At 45.9% G+C, this 23,000-nt stretch overlaps 1 protein-coding gene across 1 annotated transcript in view; it reads right to left on the reverse strand.

Moving 5' to 3' along the window:
* LOC122812025 (protein transport protein Sec24C-like) overlaps positions 1 to 23,000 on the reverse strand; it is a 784,735-nt gene that overhangs the window by 68,885 nt on the left and 692,850 nt on the right. Inside the window, exon 18 of the mRNA XM_044084258.1 lies at positions 16,767 to 16,946. Coding sequence (XP_043940193.1) covers positions 16,767 to 16,946 — 180 coding nt within the window. The remainder of the gene's footprint in view (positions 1 to 16,766; positions 16,947 to 23,000) is intronic.

Raw genomic sequence — 23,000 nt, forward strand, 5'->3', positions numbered from 1 at the left:
CCCCTAGTTATGTGGATATCCTCCAAGAGGGTCTCACCTAAACAATTGACTGGTGTCAGAAACATGGCTTCAAACTGAATGCCAAAAAATGCACCATCATCCCTTTTGGGGAGAATGACATCCCCACAAATTGTCACAATGATAATAAGGCACTAAGCATGCAATCAGTCATGAGGGACTTGGGAACTCAGGTTGATAGCAAACTGACTTTTGACCACCATATTGCCTCCGTTGATTGGAACGCTTTCTACATGGCCCACCTCATTAGTAAGGGTATCCCATCCAGGGACAAGGTGGTGATAACGTCCCTGTATTCTTCCCTTATAAGACCAATTATTGAATACAATGCCCCTTTCGGCATGTACCTCACAAAGCACATGAAGCAGCTGGAGAGACCACAGAGATTCCTCACCCGGAGAATCCAGGGCCTCAAACATCTACCCTACACAGAAATGCTAAAAGCCCTGTCCTTCTACTCAGTCTCCTACAGACTCCTCAGAAGTGACCTCTGTCTGGCATACAAAGCAATCTCAGACCCCACCCTGATGGGACTGTTGCATATCCGCAAGTCAAGCTCCACTCGAGTAACCCACATATGAGACCTCAACCTGGCCTGTGACGTCAATAGGACTTGTTGGCGGGACATATTTGTATCCCAGACTCCCCCTTTTGTGGAATAGACTCCCTCTCCATGTAAAGCAGAGTATCTCATTAAACCTTTTTAAGCAGAACCTGGATTACTGGATGGGGAACTGAAAATACACCCCTGTGATTCCATCTATGTCCCTGCTGGGCAGTGGCATAGGGTGCTGACTTGTTGGAACATGGGCTAAATTCCTAGCTAGACTTGTAAGGGCCTCAAGGCCGATAGCCTAATAACTTGCTATGATCTTATGACATGTTATATTCCTATGATATGTTTAAAGGCAAACATCTGCATTCATCTCCAGTAACAACATTTCATTAACATAACATTTAAATACTTAAGGAAGAAAGATTCTACAAAAACAATCCATCCCCAGCAGGGAGACTTGGTAAATTAGAAGTTATGTACTTACCATAACGTTCCATCTGAGTAGGTGGATTCATTTGTCTGCAACCTGTGGGTTATGGATCCGATATCGGATCCAAACCGGCATGGTTTATCCAGCTATGGATCCGAGCTCCTAGCTCCTCCCCTCACCCATAATGCCCTGCTCTCCCTACATGACCTCAGATCGAGTTTGCCCTGTATCAAAATACCCTAGAAACGGGTAACACATTCTATGCAGGAAACTGACAAGGCCAGGGGGATAGGAGGGTGGGATGGTTGCAGACAAATGAATCCACCTACTCAGATGGAACGTTATGGTAAGTACATCATTTCTAAATCTGAAGTAGGAGATTCATTTGTCTGCAACCTGTGGGACAGAGTCCCCAGCTACCTGAATCTTGGGCGGCCGTCATGGAAGGATATTCCGGAGCACCGCGGAGCCAAAGGATGCTCTACCTCTAGATGTGATATCCAGCTTGTAATGAGAAATAAAGGTATGAGATGACGCCCAAGTGGCTGCTGAACAAATGTCATCCAGAGGAATCCTAGCTTTAAAGGCCGCTGAGGTAGAAACTGACCGGGTCGAATGGGCATGGACTCCCTCCGGTGCGGGCCTCCCAGAAGCTTGGTAAGCTAAAAGAATACACTGCAAAATCCAGCGTGACAAGGAGACTTTGGAAACTGGCTTACCCATATTGAATTTGGCAAAGGAAATGAACAATTGGTCGGATTGCCTATGACCAGCTGTTCTGTTAAGATAAAAACGAAGCTGCCTGTGAACATCCAAGGAATGCAGCTTGTATTCACCCTTGTTCTGATATTTAGGAAAGAAAACAGGGAGGTTGATGGACTGATTAATGTTTGCTTCCGAAGCTACCTTAGAAAGAAAGGAGGGATTGGTCCTGAGGTATACGCGGTCCGGATGGAAGACCAAGTAAGGTGGCTTCATGGATAAGGCTTGAAGTTCCGAAACTCTTTTGGCCGAAGTAATGGCTACTAAAAAAGCAGTCTTGAGGGATAAGAATTTAAGATCTACTGTGGCCGCAGGCTCGAAGGGGGGAGCAGTCAAGGCCTGAAGAACCAAGGAAAGATCCCATGGTGGAACCACTTGCTTGACAGGGGGTCTAAGGAGAAAGGTGCCTTTTAGGAAGATTTTACATAATTTGGCGGACATAAGCGGTCCAGAGTCATGACCAACATGATAGTGAGAAATGGCCGCAAGCTGCACTTTGACCGTGGAACTACTGGCACCATCATTAAAAAGAGTGGTAAGGAAGTCTAGCACCAGAGGAAGGGGAACCGTGAAGGGATCCAGACCCTGCCGCTCTGCCCAAATGGAGAATCGTTTCCATTTACTGCAGTAAACTTTTCTGGTAGATGGTTTATGAGCCGCTACCAGGATGGCCTTAACAGGGGACGAGATACCGGGAGTCCTAATTAGGAGTGGAACTGGAGCAGCCAAGCAGTTAGCTTCAGGTTGTCCAGATTCGGAGTTGGTAGGTTCGATGGGTGTGATATCAGATCCGGAATGGGATCTAGAATCCAAGGTGGATTCACCGAGTGAGACCTTAGGTAAGGGAACCAGATCTGTCGAGGTCAGAATGGGGCAATGAGGATCATTCTGCACCCCAATCGAGAGGCTTTCTGAAGAACCTGGAGCATCAGAGGCAAAGGGGGGTAAGCGTAAAGAAGACCGGGAGGCCAAGCATGCACCAGAGCGTCTCTCGGGGAATCCCCTGGAGGAGGGATTAGAGCGAAAAAACTGTCGCACTTGGTGTTTAAGGGAGACACAAAGAGATCGCAACAAGGAGTTCCCCACTGTGCGAAGATACGTTTCGCTACTTGAGCATTGAGAGACCACTCGTATGGGGAGAGAATGGTGTGACTGAGCTTGTCCGCAAGGATGTTGGACCGACCCGGAATATGCGTTGCGATGAGAAAGCGGTTGGTGGAGATCGCCCATTCCCACACTCTCATGGCTTCTTGACATAAAGGATAAGACCTGGTTCCCCCCTGTTTGTTGATGTACCAGACCACCGACATGTTGTCTGACTGAATCGCAATTGTTCCCAGGGGAAGAAAGGCCTGAAGTGCTCGCAACGCCAAGAGCACTGCTCTCATCTCTAGAACATTGATATGCAGGGAGGTCTCTGAGTCGTTCCACGTGCCTTGGACGGTCCGGCCTGCAAAATGCCCTCCCCACCCGAGGCGGGAGGCGTCCGTGGTCACCGTGGCGAGAGGGGGAGAAGCACAAAAGGGGCGGCCTCCGTGGAGATCCTGAGAATGGAGCCACCACAAGAGAGACTGCTTGCAAGCCTTGCTGATCACAATGGGATGATGCAGAGGGAGAGCAAGGTAAGACCACTGAACTTGAAGTGTCCACTGAAGGACCCACATGTTGAACCTGGCAAGTGGAAAAAGAGATATCGCTGCCGCCATAGACCCTAGAGCCCTCAGGACCAATTCCGCCGGAACTGAGCTGGAGTGGAGGATGGCCCGCACCTGGAGTCGCAGATTCCGAACTCTGTCGGCTGTGAGAAAGGCTCTTAGCTCCCTCGTGTCTAACCTGGCACCTATAAATTCTATCAACTGAGTAGGGGCCAGGTTGGATTTTGCTACATTTATCGTGATGCCCAGGCAGGGAGCTAGATGAAGAAAGGAGTCTCGCGCCAAAGATAGTAGATGCCTTGTTGGGGCGGCGAGAAGCCAGTCGTCCAGGTACAGAAAGACCTGCAACCCCTGAAGCCTCAGGTGGGCTGCAACCACTGCTAATACTTTGGTGAACACCCTGGGGGCTGTGGTGAGACCAAAGGGAAGGACTCTGAACTGGTAGTGACTGGCTCCCAGCCGGAAGCGAAGAAACCTCCTGGAACGTCTGTCCATCAGTATGTGGTAGTACGCATCCTTGAGGTCTATAGAGCACATCCAGTGATTCTCTCCCAGGAGGGGGAGGATGGATTGCAAAGTGACCATCCGGAACTTCTCCTTGGGACCTGCCAGGTTTAATAGGGACAGGTCTAAAATTGGTCTTTGGTCCCCCGTCTTTTTTGGCACTAAAAAGAACCTGGAGTAGAACCCTGATCCGATCTGGTCTGGGGGGATGGGCTGGATGGCTCTTTTCCTCAGCAGATGGCCAATTTCTGCTGAAGTGGCCTCCCACTGACCAGGTGGAACGTCGGGGAGGGATTTTAGCTTTGGGACGTGATGAAAGGGGATCTTGTATCCTCTGGATATAATGCGGAGGACCCAGCGGTCTGATGTTATGGACTCCCATGCCGCTAGGTGCTCCGAAAAACGTCCCCCAACTGCCTCCAGAGTGGAGCAGTCGGGCAACCCCTCAGGGCTGCTGTGCGGGCCATTCAGAGAAAGGTTCTCTGGACCCGAAATTCCTGGGAGCCCCTCTGCCCCTGGGGCAGCGTCCTCCCTGTCCTCCTCTGCCACGGAAGGACTGGTTGTCCGGAGCGTGTTGGGATTGCTGCGACTTCCGGAACCACATCTTCTTCTGGCCCTTTTGGTTCCTAGAGTAGGACCTCTGGGGCACAGAGAAGCGGATTCCGACGGCAGACAGCGTCTTCCCGTCCTTCTCGCTCTGGGTCAAGGTGTCGCGAACCATTTTGCCAAAAAGGGCAGAACCATCAAAGGGGGCGTTCGTGAAAGACGCCTTGAAGGGCTCCTTGAAATCGCAATGGCGGAGCCAGGCCTGGCGTCTAGTGACTAGGCCTACTCCTGCAGCTCTAGCGGCTCCCTCAGTAGCATGGGACAGCAACCGCATAGAGGTATTCGTCACGGACCGAAGAGTGGCCATACGGGTGGAGTGCAAAAGTTTGTCCTCCTCCGACATGGACTCTGGGGGGGATGCAGCGTATTCTTTAATAAGATCGCGCTGCATCCTGATAACATGTGACAGATAGTTGAGCGCCCTCACCGAGAAGGTCGCTGAACTAAACATTCACTTCCCCAAGCGGTCCATCATCCGAGACTCCTTGCTCGGAGGATGGACTGAGGGACTCTCCTGGGCGAGTTCCCTCTTGGTGGCTGCTGCCGTCAACATGGCATCTACCAGAGGTCCCTTACTCCAGTGGGCACGGTCTGCAGGGGGGCTAAGGGTTCTGTCTGGCCTTTTGGGGATTGGCTCCACGGTGTCCGGTTCCTTCCACGCCCTGGTGGTAATAAGGTCCACCAGGGGGTCGGCAGGAGGGGACACCCAAGAGGTAGACGGGCCCACTTCGAATGCCTCCACGAACACGGACTCGTCCGAGGAAGACTTAGGGGCAGACCACCCACCCCTTATGCGAAGCATTTCCATGATGTCTCCAAAGGAGACATCCTCGGGGGGTGATCTTGGGGAGCCTTCCCCTTCCTCCAAATCCGTGTCTTCAGTTAAAGACTCGGGGGAGTCTATGTGCCTCCTTTTACACGTGTGCTTGCGAGGTGCTTCCTCGGGGGGGCTGTCCGAGGAGCCCTCGCAAGCAGTGTCTTGTTCCAATGGAACAGCTTGGGGCATTGAAGCGGGCTGTCCCAGTGGCCGGATGGCGTAAGCCTGACCCAGTGCAGATGGAGTGCGGGATGGAGCCAAAGCATGTGCCGGGGGTCCGGAAGCCCTCAACAGAGCCCTCTCCACTACATCAAAAGCCGAAGGGGAGCCAGCCTCGACCAAAGGATCCGAAAGTCGGCTCCCCCTCGGATCCGAAGAGTGGATCGGAACCGGCACCAAGACACTCGGATCCGAGGGACCAGTGCGCTCCGACACAGACGGCGCCGAAGGCACACTGAGTCCCCTGGATCCAAAGCTCGGAGCCAGGCTCCGAGAGGTCGGATCCGAAACACTCGAGGGCAGGCTGGGATCCGAAGTACCTAGTACTATCGGCACCGACCCACCCCCGGCTCCGAACGCTCCGAACCCGGGTAGCGGGTCGGAGAAGGAGCTATGGGCTTGAAAAATGGGGTCGAGCTCCCCCCCAGAGGGGGGGAGGCAGGAGCATTTCCATCTGCATCTGGGCCTGGATGAACCTTCTCATCATCCGGTCCAGATCGGCGTCGGAAAGGCTATATGTTGACCTCGAAGAGGCTACCGAGGTAGGCCTTGAGTGCCGCCTCGATAGCCTCGACGGAGATCGGGTCTCCTCCTCCTCAGGCCCCGGTGAAAAGCACGGGGACCGGAGCCGAGGGGGGGGGGAGAGCCAGCAGCCAAGAAGGCCGGAGGAGAAGCCCGCTTAGCTGGCGGGGCCGAAACGGAGGTCTCGGCCCGCCGCTTGTGGTGCTTCTCTCTCCGGTCCTTTTTTCTGGCCTCCCTCTCCTCCAACCCAGCAGCGGGAGGTTGAGTCCCAGGTGGAGGAGGGGGAGCAGGCAAGGAGGGGACTGTAGCAACAGTACCCACCACGGGAGCGGAGGCCGAAGCCGAGTCCGGGGGCAGAAGTCCCGCCAGGACCAGCTTCGACCTCCGCTCCTTCAATGCCCTGGGGTTGAACCCTGCACAAATGGAACATCCAGAAGTGAGGTGTTCAACCCCAAGGCATCGAACGCACCGAGTGTGGCCATCAGCAGGGGAAAGCTAATGGCCACACTCGGAGCACTTCGAAAAAATTACCTTTGGGGCTTCTGACATAACTAAAGTTTTTTTTTTTTTTTTTTTAATCAAAAGAAAAAAACAAGTAATTAGTGCTAAACTAGCATGCACACAAGGCCCCAATACAACACACTCAAACAAAACTCCGAACCAGCGAGGGGAGGGAATTAAAGATAAAATTTTTGAGGTAAAATTTTAACCCAAAACTATCAAAAACCTAAAGGAAACCTAACACAATCACACAGAATTAACTAAAAGAAAGTAATCTGAAACTTTTTTAGAGTTTTAGAAACACTTAGCTGAAGAGCTCAAGACGATCCAACTGGTTACCAGCGCGGCAAACTAGATCTGAGGTCATGTAGGGAGAGCAGGGCATTATGGGTGAGGGGAGGAGCTAGGAGCTCAGATCCATAGCTGGATAAACCATGCCGGTTCGGATCCGATATCGGATCCATAACCCACAGGTTGCAGACAAATGAATCTCCTACTTCAGATCCTCCCTTATCTTGTTTATGTCTTAATCTTGTTTCTACTCTTCTACCCCTTCTTGCTCCTTATAGCAAACATTTATTATACAGAGCATGGGCAATTAATCATAAGAAAAACCTAAGAGAAACGAGCAATAATGGACCAGCCACTGTGGTTTGTCTCTCCATACCTTCACAGTTGTCTTTGGTGGCACCATCACAGACAGCACAGGGTCACAACCTGCCAGAGTAACTCCCACAACTCCTGCACTACTTGCTCCAACTGTATCAGGTAGCTCTGCTTCAGCTGTTAGTGCAGTGGCACTCTCTGGTAGCAATGTAGTGGAAGTAGTGATTTTGTCACCCATCAGGAGCTGACGGGTACAATAAGCAAAATTCTTGCTATTTCTCTCTCCATCTCACTCTCTCGGTTCATTCTTTCTGCTTCAGTAAGGTGTCATTGCCCATTCAACTGTTTTATTTAAACTGCATAAAGTAGGTGCTTCTTTGTGGTGTGTTGAAATATTGCATACTTTTCAGGGTTCTACTCCAGACATATGTAGACTGTTACTGATTGTTTTCAATACACTATTTTAAGTGCAGCTTTTGCTTACATATTGTTTTCAGCCACCATGATCTTGCTTCTATTATAATCTATTTGGTACCTGCCTCCTTCTCCTCCTGTCTATATGTAAGTGAAACAATAAGTGCATACTATTTGCATGCAATCATCCTAAGATGAACTGTCATGAATGCTTGCTTCACAATCCACTGTTTTACAATTGTGATCGTCATTGACACACCATACTGTGAAGTAGCCAGGTAATGTTCCCGTCGCACAGTAACTCAATTTACATGAATAACAGTATATAGATCTTAGCACAGAACTATGTGATTACATGAGACAAACACAATGTTATTATGTTGACCTGTCCAGACACATGCATTTGTCCCACAACTTGTGATTCACAGTAGCTAACATTCGAAACTGAAGTTTTAATACTTACAACTGTGCATTTTCACATAATAAAGGTCAGACTTCTCCTATGACGCTTGCAATTCATACCATGTTCTCTAGATTGTGTAATTAGTTAGGTGGTTCAAATCTGACAGTGATGAGCAAGTGTGTGTGAGTGTGTGTGTGTGTGTGTGTGTGTGTGTGTGTGTGTGTGTGTGTGTGTGTGTGTGTGTGTGTGTGTGTGTGTGTGTGTGTGTGTGTGTGGTACTAGTGACAGATAAGGAAAGCTTCAATAACGGGTGTGCTGTGTCCACTTCCAGTCAGGATAAAACTTTAACTTTGGACACACCTCCCTTTGCACTTTATCCTACTTTCATCATAAAGATCTTCTCTGCAAAACCCTGATGAGGTCATGCTGTCAAAAGTACACTCTCTCCCCTTAACAGTCAGACTTCTCCTGAGGTGTTTATGATTCAAGCTGCATACTCTAGATTGTGTAATTAGGTAGGTGATTCAACTCTGACAGTGATAAACTTGTGTGTGTGTGGGTGACAAATAAAATCTTAACAACTGTGATGTGCTGTGTCCACTTCCACTCAGGAGAAAACTTTAACTTTGGACATACCTCCCTCTGAACTTTATCCCACTTTTACCATAACTATCAATTCTGCAACACACTGATGTGGTTACCCTGTCAAAAGTGAACTCTCTCACCTTACCAGCCAGATTCTTCTTTTCATGCTTGTGGCTAATACTGGGTTCTATAGTTTGCGTAACTATAAAAGAAGGAGGTTCAAATCTTACAGTGGTAAACTTGAGTGTATGGTTTCAAGGTCAGGTTTGTATAGCTTCCTGAAGAGATGTGCTGTATCAACTATCACTCAAAGGAATCACTTAACTTGGGAGAGGACTACCCCATCTCCTTATCTCACTTTTACCACAAACATCTTCTCCACAACACACTGATGAGTTCATCCTTTCATAAGTCTAATCTCTCGCCTTATAATTCAGACTTCTCCTGAGGAGCTTGTGTCTAATATTTTGTTCTACAGATTGAGTAACTTGATAGGATGGATGTTCAGATACAACATTGTTTAAATAGTGTGACTGTGTGTACTGTCATGCATAACTGGCTCTGTGACAACACCCCTTATGTAAAGTTCCACTTGGATGTACTTTCACTGGCAAACGGCTACCCTCTAAATTTCTGTTATCCCCAGGCAATAACTAGTTTTGGAAACACTGAGGTTACATCATGCTATCAAAAATTAACTACATCACAGTTATTGTATGAGTTATCTTGTGGCACTAGCTGTTGATACTGCGCTCTCTTGATCACATAACTAAAGAGTTAAAAGGTTTGAACCCAGCAATCTGACTACTGTTGACTGTGTGTTTGTCTGTTATACTGTGTAGAGAAAGATTCTAAGCTTAAGGCATGTGGATTTGTGTATTGTTACTGTGCTTTTCAACCACCTTTTTTAGAAGAACATCATATTAAACAATATGCACTGCCACAATTGTAAACCAACATTTCTTGTGGCTCATGCAATTTAGGCAGTGCTCTATACCTTATGATCTTGAGTATTCAGTTCAAATCCAGCCATTACTCCTTAGACTCACTTGTGCCAAAATGACTGTGAATGTGCAGGTAGGTACCAATGTTGTCACCCAGCTATCTGCTGTCTACATGTACAGCTAGGGATTCCAGTTATAAGAATGTCTGTTCAATTTTCACTCAGAAATGCTTAATTTGATGATGATGATGCCAGTGGATGAAATCTGGCTTTCCTAAGAAACCTGCTATGGCTTTTTGTGTGCCATGAGAAAATGAGACAATGTCTGTATGCTGCACCTTCAGTAAAGCATGTGTTTGAATCCGTGATTAACCACATATTGTACATGATTGCTACTCTACTGACACAGTGATAAGTGCATTACGCATCACTTGTGTTTCGGTATACTTAGCAGCAGGGAATGTTTTGTAAGAAACAGACATGCAGCAATAGAATTTTAAAGAAATTACAAGCACACATGCTTGACAAGCCATGATGCTTCGCTAGGGACGGCTTGCACCTGTCACCCCTGGGCTTTCGGATATTGGCAAAGGCTCTTGCCACCCCCATAGTGCCTTTTTTAGGCAAGGCTCAAAAGACAAACCCACCTCCATAGGTATCACAAGGGATAAGAAACTAAGAGTAATGCTACTCAACGCCAGAAGTCTAAACCTCAAGATGCACACACTCGAAACTCTCTTATGCATGGAGAACATCGATATCTGTGCAGTAACAGAAACCTGGTTCAAGGCTCCCGAGAGCACCCCAGCACTACCAGGTTATACCTCATACCATGTTTTTTGGCCCCAAAACTTGGACCGAACCACAAAAGGAGGGGGAGTATCAATATTCGTCAACGATACCCACACCTCCAGGTTGGTGGCACAGCACGAAGCATCAGAGACTATCCATGTGCAACTAACAGTAGGTAAAACTGCCTTCCAGTTTATAGCCTGCTACAGACCACCCTCCCAAACCCAGGAACCCCACTCGGCCTTCCTGAGAACACTGGAAAATATGAAGGTCTCTCCAAACACCATTATATTGGGTGACTTCAACTACCCTAACATAGACTGGGAGCATTACTCTAGCTCCAACACCCTAGCCCAAAGGTTCCTAGAATTTATAAACTCAAATGCTATGGAACAACTTGTTGCCACTCCCACAAGAGGGGAAAACATACCGGACCTGATCATCACCAACATGGGGACTCTATGCTCCAGACCAGAAGTGTATCCCTCACTGGTAAGATCAGACCATAAACTAATCTCACTAGATATTCACATCCCGACCCCTGCCCAGAAAACCACAGTGAAAAACTTCTCTAAAGCAAATTTCACACTCCTCAAAACCAAGGTGGAATCCTTCAAAGCCCCCGGGCCTGTGGAAAATACGGCCCAGACTGCAGAATCCTTTATAAACGCATTTTATGAACACTTTCAGGAATGCATGGATCATGCAATCCCAAATAAAACCAAGACCAAATCCTCCAAAGTTAGGCGTCCTGTCTGGTGGACCCCAGCCATAAACAAACTATACAATAGAAGGAGGAAGCTACTACATGATAGAGCAAAATCCCAAAAAAGGAAGGCATCTCTGATCAGTATTAGCAAAAAACTACGGGCACTCAAAAAATCGTCTAAGGCCAGCTTCGAGAGAAAAATTGCACAGGACACTAAGGATAATCACAAGGCTTTCTTTAGTTATGTTAGGAACCTGGGTGGGAATTCCCAGATATGCTCAGAATTAGTCCAAAATGACAAAAAATACACCGAACCCACAGACATTGCCAACATCCTAGCTGACAGGTTCAGCGCAAACTCCCCTTCCCCCCCAAAAGGACAAATATCTATCCCAGCAGAGTGCTGCCCCCCTGCCATCTCAGATGCTCAGGTAAGAGCCGCCTTCTCCAAAGCAAAAAACACAGCATCAATGGGACCAGACGGTGTCCCGGGCTGCGTCCTACATGAACTCCAAGAAGAACTAAACCCAAACATAAAACTACTGTTCAATCTCAGCCTTACTACAGGATATGTACCCAAAGAGTGGCGTACAGCAACAGTGGTCCCTCTCCACAAAGGTGGTGCCTCAACGGATCCTGGAAACTATCGCCCCATAAGCTTGACTAGCTTGGTCTGCAAAGCTATGGAAAGGATCATCATGGACCTCATAAATAAAAATATTGAGGACCTACAAACACTGGATCCTACCCAGTTCGGCTTTGTTAAGGGCAGATCCTGCCTCTTAAACCTGGTCGATTTCTTTGAAACAGTCACCAAGGCCACTGACGAGGGGAAGGTGGTCCACACAGCCTACCTGGACCTTGCAAAAGCCATCGATACAATACCTCACTCGGGCATTATAGATAAGCTCACCAGCTTAAATATAAACCCCTATGTCACTAGATGGGTTGAAAACTGGCTCAAGGACAGAACCCGCATGGTTAGAATTGCTGGAGCCATGTCAGAAGCCAAACCAGTTACAAGTAGTGTCCCACAAGGCTCAGTCCTGGGACCTCTCTTGTTCGATATATATTTCTCGGAGGTACAGGCTAACATGGAAGGACTGTGGCTGACCAAGTTCACAGATGACTGCAAACTGGGCACCATAATAGACTCTCCAGCTGACACAAGCATCCTACAATGGGGCCTCATAGAAACAGACAACTGGTGCCAGAGCCATGGCCTCAAGCTAAACACCAAAAAGTGTATAGTCATCCCCTTTGGCAAAAACAAAGTGCCCACAAATGACCACATAGGTGGTAATCCATTAAGTACGGACAAAGTAATTAGGGACCTAGGCATTTACTGAGTGCATTTTCTCTGTTTACCCTCTCCTCTTAGTTATGTATGCACTATTAACACTGTATTCTGTGTATATTCTCCCCATTTAATATCTGCTGCATCTTAATTCTTCTAATCAGCTTGTCCTTACTTCATATAAGCTGTTGGTGCGTTCTTGCATAATAGGTTTGCTTACAGGTAAGGTGATTTGTTTACATTGTGTATTCATGTTTCTGTGCACCTTTTCATGGCTGCCAACATTGCTGTTGGCCATGAAAAAGTGTTTGTGAATGTGAAAGCGCATTGAGCTGCATGCATATTCAGCAAGTGCTGCTGCTCATCATACTAATGTGCTTAAATCTTGTTGGTTTCACACAAAGCCTACATGACTGTTAATGAATCCCAGAGATGTTTTTTCTGCTTTACATTTTGTATACACATTCATTTTACGTTGTTATACTTAACATTAATGTTGATTACCGTTGTGGAACTATGTTGTTCCCAAAAAGGGGTTTTAGCTTAGTGACAATTTGCCAAGTCCACAAATCAATGCATAAAATAAATTATTCACTTATTTGAGCTCTCTCTAAAGTCGTCTTTGTTCATTCAGACATTCAGCTATGTACTAATGAAGTACAAGGCTTATGAAGTATCACCACAGTTTTAGGCTGCACAGCTCAAGAGCAAAATTGTCACTTTGTTGGCCTTCACCAGAGAGATATCGTGCCACTCTTAATCCTCAGAGGAATTACAAAGAAAGCTTTCCTTAGGTTAGCTGATCATTTCTGCAGTGGATATCCTGTAACTCTCTAGTATACACTATCTAGTCATTCTTCTCTGTTTCCACTCTAGCTCTCAAATGTGATCTCAAATCCATGCTAATATTGTCAGAGAAGGAATGGAACCCTAACTATTGCAATAATGAATCATCACTGCTTTACTAATGTATATGTGGGTACGTGTGTGTGTGTGTGTGTGTGTGTGTGTGTGTGTGTGTGTGTGTGTATGTGTGTGTGTGTGTGCATGTTCACAGGTTCATAGGTTTTTACTTGGCTAATGACAATAAGGGCCTTTTAAGTCTAACCATGTATCCCAAATCTCTAACAAGTTCTCGTATCCTTGATAAGTGTAAGCAGGGGCTTGGGAGATCAAACATTTACAAGTAAGGGCTTTGGAGATTAACTATTTACAGCGTGCCTGTGTCCATTAGAGAGACAGGTGCCAAACCAGAGTTGAATTTCCTGTTTCCTATCCAATTGTCCAAGTTACACTTGAACTGAGTTAGGGAGGAACTCTGCTTCACGTGGATGGGGAGCCTGTTTCAGAGACAGGGTGTTCTCTGGGAAACATACTTGTCTTTCCAGCAGGTCCTATTTATATCACAAGCAAGGTTTAAGTCTTTAGAATGGGTAATTCTGGTGCTGTTGGTTTTGACGATATGCAGAAGATCCATCAGAGTGGGGTTTGACAATGCCCTGTATGCCAGGCATAGATCTCCCCTAAACAGCCTGTAGGCGAAAGAATAGAGGGCTAGGGTCTTGAGGTAGTCTGCATACGACATGTTACTTATGCCCTGTATTCACTTAGTGAGGAACTTCAGTAGATGTTCCAATTGTTGTACATGCCTGGTTAGGTAAATACCAAAGGGGGCATTGTACTCAATGATAGGTCTGATGAATGCCGAATACAGTTGGACAATGACTTCCTTAGACCTAGATGCCATAGGTTTGTTTCTAAGTTGCGCGAAAAAGAATGATTTCCTCACTGCTGTAGACACATGATGGTCAAAGGCTAGATTACTGTCTGTGTGTGTCTCTAATCCCTGACTACTGGGTCAGCTCTAAGGGGCGCGTTGTCAAGATGATAGCTACAAGGGGTGGATGACTTCCCAAAGGATACTATTATGCATTTCTTGGTATTTAGTTTTAGTCCATGGCTCTGACACCAGTTGTTTGTCTGTGTCGGCCCTCCCTGGAGAACATCTGTGTGGGTGTGGGATTCAATGACAATTCCTAATTTGTAATCATCTGCAATTTTAGTCAGGCAGAGGCCACTGACACTGGCCTTGACTTCAAAGAAGTAAATGCTAAAAAGAAGCTATCCCAGGACCTGAGGGACTCCACTTGTCATTGGCCTCTTTGTAGAGGTGGACTCCCCAATTCTAACTTCCTGGGTCCTGTCTGTAAGCCAGCTGGCTATCCACCAGGTAACATAAAGGTATGTACCTAACCTACTGAGTTTTTCAATAATGTCTGAGTTAGATATTGCGACAAATGCCTTGGCCAGGTCAAGGTAAGCAGTGTGAACCATTTTACCCTCATCTATTGCTTTGCTGACCTTTTCAAAGAAATCCATCAGGTTGTGTAGACATGACCTGCCCTTCACGAAACTGAATTAGGCTGGATCCAGTGTCTGGTGGTTTACTATATCATTATTGATAATTTCTATTATAACTCTTTCCATGGCTTTGCATATGAGACTAGTGAGACTTATAGGTCTGTAGACGGCACACCTTTGTGCAGAGGGATGATTGTTGTGGCTCTCCGTTCATGAGGTACGAAGCCTGTTAGGAGGCTATAGTTAAATAGCAACTTAAGATGGCCTGATAAGTCATGTGTTATGCTATTTAGAAGGCATCCTGGGATATTGTCTGGGCTCACTGATGCAGTGTTCTTGGCCTTAGAGAGGTCATTAAGGATCTGTTCCCTGGTGATAGCAGGGGGAGTTATATTTGATGGTGCTTTCTTGAGGGAAGGTTGGGGGTGTTAAAGTTGGAGCTGAATTTGCCAGCCAGTAGATTTGCTATATCTTCTGGCTCCGTATACCTGGCTCCATTTACAATGAGCTCTGCACACAATTGCATATTGCCTTAGAGGTTCTGGACATAGCTAAAGAATGCATTGTGGTTGTTCTTGGCCTGGGAGGCCAAATTTACCTCAAATTTGGCTTTGGTAAACTTTATTTGTCCTCTGAGTTGTCTATTTAGTTTGATGAGAGTGTTTTTATCCTGGTGGGTGCTGCACTTCCTAGTTTTTGCCATGATTTTCTTCCTTCTGTTATACAGCCTAATGATTTTGTGATTCCACCAAGGTGGCTTGTTTTTTGAGTTAGTTCTGTACTTCTTCCTTGTGGGTACAGCTGCCTCTATGCAGCTATTAACATGCTTGCATAGGGCTTCTGTGAGCATTTCTGCATAGAGAGCAGTGTTCTCAGGGTTTATGGGGGTCTTGAAATTTTGCCATGTTATTACTTAATAATAGGAAGTTAGCCATAGAGTAGTTCCTGAATATCGCAGGGTTGGCTGGGGGTCCAGGTTTTATATTTACTTCAAAGGAGACCATTTTGTGGTCTGAGCTTACCATGGAAGACATTACATTAGGGGATATGCAACATTCTCCCATATTAGTGAGGACCAGATCCAATATGGTTGCACCCCTGGTTGGTGTATTGACAATCTTGTCCAGGAAGTTTGTGTTTACAAAATCCAGGAATCCCTGTGCCTGTACGTTTTGTGTCGTATAGGATTCCCAGTTAATAGTGGGATAATTAAAGTTGCCCATGAATATGATATTGGGTTGGATGGTAAGTGTTTCCAAAAAGTTTAAATACATGGTATGGGTTTCCTGGGTCATAGAGTGGGACCTATAACTTGCAAAGTAAGTGGTATGGGATATTGCCTATGGTGTTTTGAACATGGAGAAGCTGAAAAGCATTGCCCTGTTTGACCAGCCTTGAGATATATTTATTTTTGACGTAAATAGAGACACCTCGACCTTTAGTCCCTGTCTGTGTAGTTGGTGGTCTGAATGTATGGTAGGCATTATAACCTTGCAATGTCAGTGTGCTCTCCACGGCTGTAAACCATGTCTTTATGACTGCACAGAAGTCAGCATTCTCTAGTGTGAAGACAGCTTCTAGGGAGTGGAGTTTTTTGTTTAGACTGCTAACATTGAGCAGTGTGTGCATGTATGCATGTGTGTGGATATAACATATATAAATATATATACGGTAACATGGTGTTGATGCGTCTAATGCATCAACAGTTGCCAGTTACCCCTTTAAAAAAAATGTAAATGGTAGTAGAAATTGTTAATGCAATTTCAAAAGTTCATCCTTTATATGTCTCAGCATTAAAAAAATGTGCACCAGACCAAATCCTACAGATAAGGCAGATTTAAAAAGACTAGAAGAAATTCCATCAGAGTGTTTTTTGTAAAAGAATATCCTAGCATGCTGCTCTGGGCCTCAATGAAATCCTAACAAAGCAAGTAATTATTTTCAAAAGCTGAAAGGGGTAGATTATGGAATTGCTGCACATGTACCACAAATCTTGTCTTTAGGGCTTCATTCCACAGATACAGACATGAAACAAAGAAAAGCCTTCCAAAGAATTTTGCACTTACCAGTGGTAATATGCAGGGGTATAGGAAGACTGCAGTTTCTGCTGGATCCATGGATAGAAGGATTTGTTGGATATATGCTCGTTCATCAATGGATGCATCATCTCCTGGTAGAAGGACATCACTCTTTCTCAGACAGTTTGCATAAACTGGAAAAACCTTCAGGAACTGAGGCAATACAAGCTGACAGATACAAGAAACATATACATGAATTAGGTAATTCCACCACTTGCCCAGAAATACTGTGATTCCTTCTGTCTAGAGAGCAGCACTGCTTACCCAGTATCAGATGCCAAATTTGTTTTCCTAAGATAAGTACAGTTTCTAGCTTTTTAAAGAATTACACATTACTGAGATATATCAGTATGTTAGAAGAACTCAAAGATCTTGAATTGCTTGTTGTGCACTGATTTTTCAGCTTATTGATCATTCTGTTATAAATGGTACAGTCACGCATAATAAAGACAGTTCAAATTTCATGTCTTTGTCACAATGCCCACTTAACACAGTGTGTCTGAACTGAGGTTATTTTTCATTCATTTGATCCTTCATTTATTCATTCTTTCAATCTTTCATTTTCTCACTTCCTGCTTAATTTGGATGCAAGGCGGAGGCAATCTGAAGGATCACCAATTTGCCTATGGCATATCTTTGGGATGTGGGAGGAAAGTGGAGCACCCAGAAAAAATTAAACAGAGGCAAGGATGTTTAGATTCCCCATAGAAAGCACCCCAGCTGAAAAGTGAACTGGATAACTACATGCTGTGAGGCAGCAGCACTGACAGCAGCACCTGTGAGCCTTCTGAGATCATTATTATATATTATGTTCCAAAATCATGCTTCGCAACATGAGTCTCTCTATCAGTGCTGTCAAGTCAACAACAGCAAACTATTCATAAAGCAACATCCTTTTACTGAAACATGCAACAAGGCAGTTACCGCATCATCATCAATTCACATGGTATTCCCAAAACAAAACAGAGAATAAAAACATTTTGATTTTGCAATGGAATGTTACCTAGTGATGTCACTTTACTATTTTAACAATCAGAGTTTCAGAAAGTTCACTTACTATAGTATTTATTGATCCATTAAGGGACACACAGGGGTAAATGCCTGGTTTCAGCATTTCACTTCCTGTGTATGTGGGGTATTTTTTCAGGGTGCCTGTTAGCAGAGTACAGCATATTTGTAAGACAGAAAGCAACAGGGGCTAGTAGACAAATGCTACTTACTTTCTGGAAGTCAGAAAAGTACAGTTGTGTACACTTACCATAAATGTAGATGTTCAAGTGTATTCACTGTTGCAGTCATCACACTTGGGTTATCTGCCTGTAGGTAGCCCTCAGTTGGCCCAAATACCAGAGTCTTGGGATTTCTGCATCGGATGCTGTCACCTCTTCCATGACGTCAGGTCGTCAGGGGTATAAAACATGCAGCCGATGCCATTACATCAGTTTTTCTTGCCCCAGATGTCAGGAGCCCCTAAAATAGGAAGCTATTACATGCTGTGGAACACCTCCGGTAAAAAGTAAATATCCTGCCATAAAAAGTGGCCATAAGGAGGATAGGTAGAAAGGATAGAGAAAGCCAGGGGGCTGGAGGGAGGGAAACCAGGACTGCAACAGTGAATACACTCGAACATCTACATTTATGGTAAGTGTACACAACTCTACTATGTTCTTCGTGTTTCACTGTTGCAGTCATCACACTTGGGTTGATTCCCAAAACTGAGGAAGGGTGGAGGCAGTCAAGAAGTGTTAGGGCTGGCTAGCAGGCCTTGTAAGACTGCAGTAGCAAATCCAGCTCTGGATTTAGAAAAAAATAGGTAGGTGCTTGGTGAAGGTGTGTACAGAACTCCAGGTTGCAGCTTCCAGGATGTCCCTGGTAGGGACTTCCCAGTGAAATGCTGTAGAGGTTGAAGTAGCTCTAGTGGAATGAGTTCTGATCCCCTGAGGGGTAGGTTTTCCATGGTGCTTGTAGCAGAAATGGATGCAGTGTGTTATCCATTTGGAAATGGTTTGCTTCGAAATGGCCTTGCCCTCTGACCCTGTAGCAAAGCTGACTAGCAGCTGGTCAGATTTTTTAAAAGGCTTAGTCCTGCAAAGGTAAAACCTGAGCTGTCTGTGCACGTCCGAGGAGTGCAGGATCCTTTCCCCTTTATTCTGAGGATTAGGGAAAAAGGTTGGCAAATGGATGGATTGGTTTAAAGCCACACTGGATACCACCTTAGGCATAAAGGATGGGTTAGTCCTGAGGGAAACCCTGTCAGCATGGAAAATAATGAAGGGCTCCACCGCCATTAGTGCCTGCAACTCAGACACTCTTCTTGCTGAAGTAATAGCTAGAAGTAAGGCTGTTTTCCAAGACAGGAATTTTAACTCTGCTGAAACAGTAGGTTCAAATGTGGGAAGCATGAGTTTCTCCAGGACAAAGTTAAAGTCCCAGGCCACGGTGGGAGCTCTCCTAGGGGCCTTAAATTGTTAGCTCCTCTCAGGAACTGTTTGATGAGAGGGTGAGAAAAGAGAGGTGGCTCAGTATTACAATGAGCTGAGGTGGCAGAGGCATGAATCTTAATGGATGAGAAGGATAGGCCTCTGTGGAGCAGCTCTGCTAGGTAATCAAGGATTTGAGGTAAGGTGGGCATAGCTGTGTCCTTTCCTTGAGACTGACTCCAAGAACAATATCTTTTCCACTTTTCAGCATAGGATTTCCTAGTACTAGGCCTTCTGGCTGCAAGGATGACATCCAGCACCTGTTTGTTGAGGGATGCTGGTGTATTCAGGGGATAAGCCAGGCTGCAAGGTTTAGGGTTTGCAGCTGAGGATGCAAAATCTGTCCCTCCTGCTGAGACAGCAGGGAAGGTGTCTGATGTAGGTGACAGGGTGGCACTGCTATCAAACTGCATAGGAGTGGGTACCAGTGCTGGCGTGGCCAGACTGGTGCAATAAGGATTGCCCTTGGCCTGTCCTGTTTGATCTTGAGTAGTACTTTTGAGAGTAGGGGCAGAGGAGGAAAGGCATACATTGAGAGGTTTTCCCATGTAAAGGATAGGGCATCCACCTTCCAGGCTCTGCTGTGAGGGTTCCTGGTGCAAAATTTGCTCAATTGTTGGTTTTAGGGGGAGGCAAAAAGGTCCACCTCCAGTGTTCCCCACCTCTGGGTAAGAAGTTTGAATGAGTTGGGTACCAGTTTCCACTCGTGAGGGTCCAGTAGATGTTTGCTTAAGTCGTCTGTCAGTGAATTTTGTTTGCCTGGCAGGAATTGAGCTTGTAGGTGCACTTGGTTGCTCAAGGCTGTGTTCCACAGGGCCATGGCTAACCTGCAGAGTGTGTAAGAATGAGTTCCTCCCTGCGTGTTTATGCTCCACATAACTGTGGTGTTGTATGCCTTTATCAGGAGCTGTCCTGGAAGGATAAGGTATTTGAAGGCTGTCAGAGCATTCTGTACAGCTAGCATCTCTTTTTGATTGATATGCAGGGGAATTTGTTCTGGGCTTCATTTGCCTCAAATGCATTTTCCTGCCATGTGAGCCCCCCATGCATAGTCTGATGCGTCTGTTGTCAGGGTTTGGGCGGCGAGGGGTTGAGTGAAAGGAAGTCCCTTGTTGTGGTTGCATGCCTCTGCCCACCAAAGGAACTCTGCCCTTAGACAAGATATGATAGGAATCACTGTTTCCAGGTCCTGATAATGTTGACACCAGAGACTTTTTAAGTGCCACTGAAGTTTCCACATATGCAGACTTGCATATGGAATTAGCAGAATGCATGAGGCCATGAACCCTAGGGCTTGCAGTATTTTCCTTGCAGATAATTGGGTTTTGGTGGCCATTAGTTTGAAATAGTTTGTCAAATGGACCTGCTTTTCTGGAGTGAGGAATGCCATCTGGGAAGTTGTGTTCAAGCTTGCTCCCAGGAAAACAATTTGTTAGCTGGGCGACAGTTGTGATTTATTTTTGTTGATGGTGTATCCCAGTGAAGTTAGAAGTCTTTTTACAAATCCCAGGTGCTGAAGTAGCAATTCCTGACTGTCCACCTGAATCAGCAATCATCCAATTATGGGTACATTTGAATATTTCTCTGCCTGCAGTATGCAATGGCTGGAGCCACGCACTTTGTGAATACTCTGGGTGCAATAGATAAGCCAAAGGGAAGTGCAGAGAACTGATAGTGCATAGAGCCTGCCCTGAAACGTAGATATTTCCTACAAGACTCCCTTTAGGGGTATGTGCAGATAAGCTTCTTTTAAGTCTAGGGTGACTAACCAGGCATCCTTGGCTAGCATAGGAAGAAGCTGTTGCAGTGTAAACATTTTGAATTTTGGGACAACCAGAAAGGTTTGAGAATTGATAGATCCAGGATGTGGCGCCAAGAGCTCTCTTTTCTGGGCACCAGGAACAGTCTGGAGTAGAAACCCTGTCCCCTTTGTTCTACTGGAACAGGTTGAATAGCCATGATATGGAGAAGGGAAAGTACTTGCTTTTGAGCCTCTGCCCACTGGTTTGGAGGAAGGTCTGGCAACCCGCTTGGGGTTGGCAGTGAGTGAAGTAGAATCTGTATCCCTGGGATACAATATTTAGAAACCATCGGTCCTGAGTAATGGACACCCAGTTTTTTGCATGAAGGGCAAGTTTTCCTCTTAGGGGTGCAAGTACTTGGGCATGGATGGGAAGGATAACTGGAAAGTCATTGTGAACTTTTTCCATAAGGGGTGGCTTACCACTCCCTGTTTCTGAGGTGGAAACACTCCATTGTTTAGATCTCTGCATACCCCGAGACTGTAGTCTTGGGGGTCTGTTTCTCCTGGGTTTGGGCTGAGAATGCCTGGGAGGGACTGGAAAGGACCAGTTTTTTGAAGGCCAATGCCTACTGAATTTAGGTGGCTGCACCTGTAAGAAATCTTTAACAGTTTGCATAGATTTAGCTTTTTCTTCCATCTTTTTTTAGAACTTCTGCTTTTGTGCCAAACAAACGATCCTGATTTAATGGAGCATCTAGTAATTTTGCTTTGACATGGTCTGGCAAGATTTGTTCCTTCAGCCATGCCTGCCTTCTCAGTACAGACCCAGTGACAACAGCCCTGCAAGATGCTTCTAAGGCATCAAACCCACACTGCAAAGTATGTTTACTAACTTGGTTTGCAGAATGCATTAACTCTTGTAAATCTTTATTTTCTGCACAATCTGGAAGTAACACCATTTTTTGTTTAATTCGTTCCATAATATGTTGCTGGTACTTCAACATGTGAAACTGGCAATTCAAAGCCCTGATGGCAAGAGTTGCAGAGGTATATACCTTCTTACCCCATCTGTCTAAAGCTCTAGAATCCCTGTCTGAAGGGGAAAGGTTTTTGGCTGTACTAGCCTTAATGCCTTTAGGTCCCTGGGAAATGGTCTCTGGATCCGCAGTAGGATTCTTAAAGAGAAATTTGTGAGAGTCAGGTACTCTGTAGTACCTATCAGGTTTACTTGGAGCTGGTGGTAAAGTGTCAGGAGTAAGACTGGATTCCATGAAGACATCATCTACAATATCCAGTACAGGGGGTATAGCTAGAGGCCTGTGCTGAGGTAAATCTAAAAATTCCATGAGTCTCTTTCTGGACTGAGGATAGTCCTGGCACTCCCAGCGGAAATGCTCTCTTAAGGTAAGCAAGGTTTCACCAAAAGAAAAATCCTTTGGAGGGGAGGCATAGGGAATGGATTCCTCTGCATCTCAATCATCATAGGTAGATAAGGGTATGTCCTGGTAATCAGAAGGGTCAGAGTCATCGGACTCCTGGTCTGTAGAATCAGAAGGAAATTCAATTATTTGTCTTTTAGCAGGGGAAGGCTGGCTTCCCCTAATTAGAGTAATAAGGTCTTCAGCCATTCTAAGCATTTGTTTTTGTGGCATGGGAGCTTGAGCATGCGCTTTGGACATCGGTTTTCTATGCGTAGTGCGAACTCTGGGCCTGAGAAACTCGTTAGTTTTAGTTAAAAAAGAAGTTGGTTTAATACGAATATTGGTAGGTCAGAATGCACTCTCAGAAGCCGGTGCCTGCACAGCGTCTCCAGACCCATCCAAGGCAGAGACATCCACAGGTTCCATAGTCGAAGAAGCATCTCGTGGCATACTAGACTCCGAATGGGTCTCAGCAGAGGCCTGTGAATCTGTAGAAGCGGGCATCAGGGGCTGCAAAGGCGCCTGTCTGAGTACCAGCGGACTGGCGACTAGCTTAACAGAAGCGTCATTGGCAATT

This window comes from Protopterus annectens, chromosome 9.part0, assembly GCF_019279795.1.
Source record: "Protopterus annectens isolate FY-2018-M chromosome 9.part0, PAN1.0, whole genome shotgun sequence".
NCBI lineage: Eukaryota > Metazoa > Chordata > Ceratodontiformes > Protopteridae > Protopterus > Protopterus annectens.